At 38.7% G+C, this 8,136-nt stretch overlaps 1 protein-coding gene across 1 annotated transcript; it reads right to left on the bottom strand.

Annotated features, from left to right (window-relative positions):
- Nucleotides 1–624: 624 nt before the first annotated feature.
- Nucleotides 625–7,774, bottom strand: pycr1b (pyrroline-5-carboxylate reductase 1b). The gene is made up of 9 exons (XM_077606215.1): nt 7,606–7,774; nt 6,763–6,856; nt 5,639–5,709; nt 5,351–5,530; nt 5,167–5,274; nt 3,611–3,724; nt 2,830–2,922; nt 1,589–1,752; nt 625–1,443 (listed from the first exon to the last, which is right to left on the bottom strand). Exons 2-9 carry the CDS (start codon nt 6,827–6,829, stop codon nt 1,263–1,265), a joined length of 978 nt encoding a protein of 325 aa, XP_077462341.1. The 5' UTR covers nt 6,830–6,856; nt 7,606–7,774; the 3' UTR covers nt 625–1,262.
- Between the last annotated feature and the right edge of the window lie 362 nt (nt 7,775–8,136).

Here is an 8,136-nt window from a genome sequence, read left to right as displayed (position 1 = left end):
ATGTGGGGTTTCCATGTTCTCCTGCGTGGGTTTACTCTGGGTACTCCGGTTTCCTCCCACCTTCCAAAAACATGCATGGTAGGGTGGTTGGACAATCTAAATTGCCCCTAGGTATGAGTGTAAGTGTGAATGGGAGTTTGTCTCCTCGTGCCCAGCGATTGGTTGGCCACCAATTCCCGGTGTCCCCCATCAGCTAAGATAGCCTCCAGACTTCTCTGGTGTTCAGTTTCATCCAGGCTGGCAGTTTGTAAGTTACCACCACCACAAACAAGCGTGGGAGTAATGGACGTCACATTCACCACAACATGGCAGCTCCCATGAGGTGTCATTTTCTGTGTTGAAAACATTTTCTCCATATTCATAGTTCTCAGAATTTCATGATTTGGCTAATTAGATTCTTTCAACAATCGCTAACATAATTATGCTGATAGCCTGGTAACCCAGTGACCTTTACAAAATGTCCAAATGGAAAGATTTAAGAAAATGCCGCGATCTACAGGCCAAGGGTGCGTACTTAATCATGCATAAAAATACTGTGGATTTCAATTAATACATCTACAATAATATATTATCAATACATGTCAACTATAAAGGAAAGAACAACTAATTAAATGGAAGCCAAACTAATTCTTGCTTACTCATTTAATGCGGCTTAAAAGAGTCAACCCCAACCCAAAAGTGACTGACCTTACAAAAAGGAGAAATTAAAAAAAAGATGCTTACATAAAGGAAATAAGGACGGATATCTGAGTGAAACTTTTACATATTGTGTTATGTGGGCCACTCATGAAATCGGGAAAAAAGGTTACTAAGGCCTTCATTATTGTAAAAAAGAATTAAGTGTTTAATTCAGCTACAAAAATGGGAGTTTATGTCAAGGAAAAAATGTTCAGACTTACTAACTTGTTGGCAAAGAGGGTATAAATCATTGAAAACCAAGAGTCAATCAATACCTTTCAACATCTCCATTGGAAATGTTAATGTGTCTATTAAACAGACAAAATGCACGTTGCCCTCAGTCTTGTGAATATGTATACGAGACAATTTTGGTGCAACAACATACACGCACTTGTGCCTGCATTTGATTGGCTATCAAAGAAAATGGGCTAGAATAAATAATTTGGTAACAGAATTTTGGATCATTTCAGACATCTCGACAGCCCCACTTGCATGGTGCATGACTGAGAAGTGCATTAAACCCATCACCCATCTATGGTTTGGGACTTTTGAAATGTATTTGTTCATGTGTTCGCTTTATACAATCAGTTCTTTTTTTTAATTCCAGAAGTGCGATTGTTGTTGAAAAGGCTGAGCCCTGATCTTCCGTTTCCATTGGCCACTCCACTGACTGCGACACCGGGTTGCTGGAGAACTTTGTCCAGCGTGGTCTTCTTGATGGCTGCTGGAGAGATGCGCTCTTGATCAGCCAGAAACTGGAGCTCTCTGTTGGAAGGGAGAGGATGCTCCAACTCAATTCAGACATTTAAATTGATAATAAATAGTATCTGAGAGTTATGCTCAATAGCATCTAAGCATAGCAAATATACATATTGGGAAATATTTAACTTTCCAGGTTCAATCATCTTACCGCGTCCTGATACAAGAAGCTTCTACTGCATTGATCAGAAGACTGCGGAAACCTCCGCTCTCCATGACATGAAGAGCGTGAATGGTGGCTCCACCTGGTGAGCACACGTTGTCCTTCAACTGCCCTGGGTGCTGCTCAGAGTCCAGCAGCATCTTAGCTGCTCCCTGCAGACCAAAAAGAAATATGTATTTCTTTCTTAATTTTTTTTTAAATACAGTGGTACCTCTACTTTGGAAATCAATTGGTTCCAGAAATGGTTTTGTAACTTAGATTTTCACAAGTATAGAAGCATATTTTACATTTAATTAGCATGATTTGTTCCACGATCTTTAATACAAGCCCCTAAACCCTTTCTAAATTAGAAGTATATGAATTTTGTATGTAATATGAATGCAAATGTATTTATGTATACAAAGAAAAGAGACAAAAGATGAGGAAAATTATATGTGGAATTGCGAGTGGCAGCTGAGCAAACATACACACGCAGGTAAACACACAAATTACAATTATGTAACGCACATGGACTAAAACTTGAGAAATAACTAATGATGAACAAGGCACATGAATCAGAAACTACGCCGGCCGGGGCCGATCAGCCAAGGTGCTGTAAAAAGATGAAAAAGTTCCCACAAATGTTGCTTTTGGTCAGACGGTCGCGCTCATACTTTGCCGGTGGCCACTACGCCATTTTGGGCCTGCTCAGGCCTCCGCCTGGAGCACGCCGTTTTCGGGTCAGGCTGGGGCTGTTCTTCCCTGTCGGAAGCGGTGTCCGTTAACACGCACGCTAACCTCGGTTGCGGCGGCACAATGGAGACGTCCTTCGAGTTGTTGGGAGATAACCAATAGGAAAGCAGCGCCAATTAAAAAACCCTGGTTATAGGAAGCGTATTAACGTTTCGGGGATATTTGATTTTGTCTGAAGTTTTGTAACTTGGATTGCTTTTCGTATCTTGGAGCAAAGGGGTTCTCTTCAAAGCTTTGTAGAAGCATTCGTAAGTAATGGTACCACTATAATACATAGCTCACACAAAATGAATAATGACTATTTTTGAGTAATACAGCTAAAGTGTTAAAATGTTTTACGGATACATAAATCAACTAAATGTGTAGTTTTTTTCCTGATTTGAATTAAAATTAAAGACTGCAGAGACAGCCACTAAAACTAAGAGCCGAAAGCATGAAAATCTACAGAATTAAATGTTTAAGTGTAAAACCCATACATGCGACTGAAAACCACTGACCAAAAGGGCCTGAGCTCCGAGTCGGACAGCTAGTCTCCTTGGCAGACCCATCTTCACTCCTCCATCTGCTAGTGCATCCAGTGCTGTGAACGCCTGTTTAAACACAAAATCCCTTCAGCCAAGTCTCTGAATATACAAATAGGTACAAATAGATACAAAGTATTATTTAGTACTTGTACACTCTGTGCAAATAACCAGTTTCTACCACAATGGCATGGGCAAAAGTCAATGTCCGACGTCATGATCACATTAAAACTGATAGATGTCTTATTTTCAGGAGGAAAACTGATTGTTTACAGAGAATCCCACATTTCTGATGCGAAAAGACAATATGGAAATTAATGAATGTAAAAAAAAAAGGTTGCACAAAGTATTTAAGTTTGCAAACCGCGCATTCATGGCAGTTTCCCAACTGTTTTTGAGTTGCGGAACACCTTATCTCTTCGCCTTTTTAAAACCACTTTATCCTTATCAGGGGGGTGGGGGTGCTGGAGCCAATCCCAGCTGTCTCCGGGCCAGAGGCGGTGGACACCATGATACGGTAGCCAGCCGATCGCATGGCAGACGGACAACCATGCACACTCACACCCATACCTAGGGGCAATTTAGAGTGTCCAATAAGCCTACTATGCATGTTTTTGGAATGTGGGAGGAAACCGGAGTACCCAGAGGAAACCCACGCAGGCCCAAACACTCGCACACTATTCTCTCCACAACTACTAGGGCCCTTAGAAATAGCAGTAATGAGACAGTAAGCAGATATTAAGACAAATTTACTTACATAGGCAGGTCCACTGCCACTCAAACCAGTAACGGCGTCAATGAGGTCCTCCTCCACTTCTGTACAGAAACCGACACTGCCCATCAGTTGTTCGAGCAACTTCCCATCCTCCACCTGGTTGGGTCCACACACAAAATGAAAAGAGATGACATTACTTTCTCTAAACTGGAATACAGTGGTGCCTCTACTTAATGTTTCTACATGGGAAATCTTCACGTTATGAAACTCTTTGAAATGTAAATTACTGTTCCAATATACAAAAATGTAATAAATAAATAAAAAACTAGCTACAAAATCAAACATCCCCCAAAAAGTCAATTCATATCCTCTACCCGTTTATTTTATTTTGAAATTGTCATGGTAGTTGTGTTCTGCTTGACGATCTCCCCACCATCTGCCGGCCTCCCATTGGCTGTCTCCCACCAACAACTCTCTTTTGACCAACGTTTGTCATCACGGTGTTCTTATATATATATATATATATTTTTATTAGCGCGAATAAAGATTATTATATTATTCCTCATTTAACTGGTGAAGAAGCTGGCCCCTGAAGAAAAACAGAAGATGTAAAAAAAATAAGAAAGTGCCATGTGTTTAACTGATATTGCAAGGCAATACGTCCGTAACCCATCTACGATCGCTACGATATTGAAGCAGAAGGAAGCATTAAAAGAATGAGATCACTGTGATTAAAAAAAAAAAAGGTCTTCACTGAACAACAAGATGAAGAGACTGTTACTCCTTTGGATAAATCAGGAAGAAATTGCAAGAGATACAGTGACGGAGCCGATTATTTCTGAAAAAGCAGCCATGAAGGGAAACGCAAACCCAAACAGGTAAGAAACAGTGGGAATTAATGAAATGTGTGAAACAAAAAAATCATACAACAGAAAAATGTAAATAAAAATAAAAAAACATATTCATATATACGTATATATGTATATATGTGTGTGTATATGTGCGTATACGTGTGTATACATATGTATGTATATATATATATATATATATACATATGTATGTATATATATATATATATATATATATATATATATATATGTATATATATATATATATATATATATATATATATATATATGTATATATATATATATATGTATATATATCTATCTATATATATATATATATATATATATATATATATATATATATATATATGTATATATATATATATATATAATAAAAACCAAAGATAAGTTCTACTTAATGTTAAATTGTTTTGAATAATAAATTGAATTTGTTCTGGTATGCTTTGTCTCTTGCCTACACTAAAATATTAATACATTTTCATATCATTTTCTCTCATTTGTGTTTATTTCTCACATCTTTCATACAAAATCGGAACAATATTCATTTTTAAAGGTTGGTTTTTTTTAGACCGTGGAATGAATTCTAGAATTTAAATGTATACTACTGCTCTACTTACGTAAAATCCAAGTTAGGAAACAAATTCTGGAACCAAATAATTTCATAAGTAGAGATACCACTGTATAAGCAAACTAAAGCTAAAACAATGAATATCATCATTTTCTTGTTACCTCTGCATGAGTGCCAGTAGCATAAACTGTTGCTCCTTCTCGCACCACCACTGGAGTGTTTGTCATACACCTCATGACTTTTGGGGCTGCGCGATACTGAAGCAGTTTCTAAAAATTGACACAGGTAAGAAATAGGTCAGTATGAGTATGTATGACCCATTTCCAAAGATAGGGGGAGGCTTACCTTTTCTATGGAGCTAATGGTGACACCTGCAGCGCACGAGACGATCAGATGGCGGTCTTCAATGTCCGGCCCAATTTCATCCAAAACAAATGGAATAATGTGTGGCTTGACAGCCAGAAAGAGAACGTCACTCTTGTTGACTGTCTCTTTATTACTTGTTGTCAGGCTCACCCCCATTTTCTGCGGGCAAAAATGCCATTAGAGTATAAAACAGTATGAATGTCAAAATAAGCCTGTGATTGGGCAATGTGTATCATATATATTTTTATTTTAACACGCTGCTCTCACCCTGAGGCCAGTAACAGTGGGCAGGTCAGTGTCTGGGGAGCTGGCTGTGATCCTGTGTGTAGCGATCACACCTGAGGGTGGATATGGGGAGAAGAAGGGAGGGGGACAGTGAGGAATTGGAGTGTGAAAATGGGAGCATGTGTTATTTCCTCTAATTCATGCTTAATATGACATGGCTGGGATGGAGCTTAATTTCCACTTCATTCCAAATTCTATATTTTGCCAATAAACAATTTGGAAACTTAATGTATTCACTCACAAGTCATACCCTCATTATCATTAATATTCAGAGAGAAAAAATAATATGGATATAACGAGATTAAAATTGAACTGTTACATGGTTAACCAAAATATGATGAACGTGAAATTATAGATTATACTATTACAAGATTCAAATTCTGAAACAGTCATTTTGTTGCTTATTTTTCTCCAACAAGAACCGGAAGTTGTTTGGTTTCTAAGGCATCATTTTGGCGACGTTAAGTCTGTTTGAGCACAATTTTTTTTTTGCGTAATATTAGGAGATTTAAGTAATGTTTGGCGAAAAGCCATAGAATTATGCAATTAAAAACATTACATCACTTATTTTTGCATCACTCGAACCGGAAGTTATTCAGGGTCCGCAACTTTTGGTGACATTAGGTCAGTCTGAAAAATTGGATTTTGGAATAATTTTTGGAGGTTTATGTGATTCCTGCTGAAAAAACGTTGATGACAATGACTTATTAATATAGGCGTCATAGTTTAAATAAAAACAAAATTCAGATGGTGGTGTCCCTTGACATTTTTTCAATGCAAAAAGTGCACCGCAGCTCAAAAAAGGTTGGGAAACACTGACCTAGTGATTAGGGGTTGTGTTATACATCAACAAGATAGAGCTGAGCTAAAGGGAATTTCATACAATGATTAACCAATATTGATCCATAAGCCACATTGGATTATACGGCGCACTGCTGTCTTTTGAGAAAATTGTAGTCTTTTAGTCACGCCTTATATTGCGGAAAATACTTTAATTTTAGAAGAATCACTATTAATAATTGCACTTGCATTCATGAACTTAATGACATTTTTTTGTCTTTCCTTGAGCATGATATTCTAAAGCAAACATAAACTATCTTCTTCACCTGCAGCCGTGAAACCTTTGACCAAGGCATGAGCCAGCTGGCCTGCTCCGATGAATCCAACACTCATACTGATGGATGATGTGGCCTCTGTACTCTGAAGGGAAGAAAAGTTCTATTAAAAAATGGTACAGATACTCCAAATGACAACAAGGCACACGTTTCATTCATCTAAAAATGAACCGCCTAAATACGGCCCGGTGAGTGAGTGGTTAGCACGTCGACCTCACAGTGGGGGACCTGGGTTCAAATCCAGGTGGTTCCACCTGTGTGGACTTTGCATGTTCTCCCCGGAACTGCGTGGGGTTTTCTCCAGGTACTCTGTTTTTTTCCCACATTCCAAAAACATGCATGGTAGGCTGATTGGACACTCTAAATTGCCCCTAGGTACGAGTGTGAGCATGAATGGTTGTTTATCCTTGTGCCCTGCGATTGGCTGATCACCAAATCAGGGTGTCCCCTGCCTCTGGCCCAAAGTCAGCTGGGATGGGCTCCAGCACCCCCTGCGACCCTAGTGAGGATAAAGCGGTTAAGAAAATGAGATGAGAGATGAGATGAGATGAGATGAACCGCCCAAATATTTTTCAAACAGAGAAAACCTAACAAATGAAAAATGTCCCGAGTCCACGAACTCTTTGCATTAGCGATATTTACAAGCAATAAAGCGTATTTTATTTATTCCAGATGTATTTTACATCAGTTGTGTAAGTAACATTTATAGTGGATGCTGATACACCGCTGTAAATGACAACTTGCCCTCTGCTACATGGCTACACTGTTAGCAAGGATTCATGGCCACTTGGTATTTTAACAGGAAACAAGACGAATTTGCGCAGGAATTCTTACCTACGGTTGGAGAAACGGAACGACGACCCGGGACTGACAAAAGGGGTGTTTGACGTGACACGTATCCGATGGCGTTGGAAAAAAGAGAAGGAACTCCGGTGTCAACGTGGCTTGCCGGTCACTCCAACCACTAGCAAAGAGCTGCACAATCGGGCTTGACAAAGCTGACCAATCACAGTAGGGAAACTACGATCAACAGCCAATGAGAAAATATTTCTTAAGATTTGGGCGGGATTTATTACAACATCACCGGCAGTTTCATCATACTCAAAGTGACCAATAGGGTACTCTGTTTACTCTAGATGTGCTAATTATGCCATGATTTTTCCTGTAAAACCACTTTGACCTAATTCGAACACGCAGCTTTAGTTTCTCAATTTTCCACCAAATCACTCAATAAACTACTAAATAATTGCAACTTCGCTAACTATACTTACATTTTTTATTTTACTTTTTTATAGTATATATAACAGTGGCGGTCCGTGCATTTTCTCGTAGCACCTTCAACAAATTAATCCAACCCTCAAAAAC

The sequence above is a fragment of the Stigmatopora argus genome, chromosome 7 (assembly GCF_051989625.1).
Source record: "Stigmatopora argus isolate UIUO_Sarg chromosome 7, RoL_Sarg_1.0, whole genome shotgun sequence".
In the NCBI taxonomy this organism is placed as follows: domain Eukaryota; kingdom Metazoa; phylum Chordata; class Actinopteri; order Syngnathiformes; family Syngnathidae; genus Stigmatopora; species Stigmatopora argus.
The sequence above is the reverse complement of the archived record's forward strand: the minus strand, read 5'-3'. Positions and strand labels throughout refer to the sequence as shown.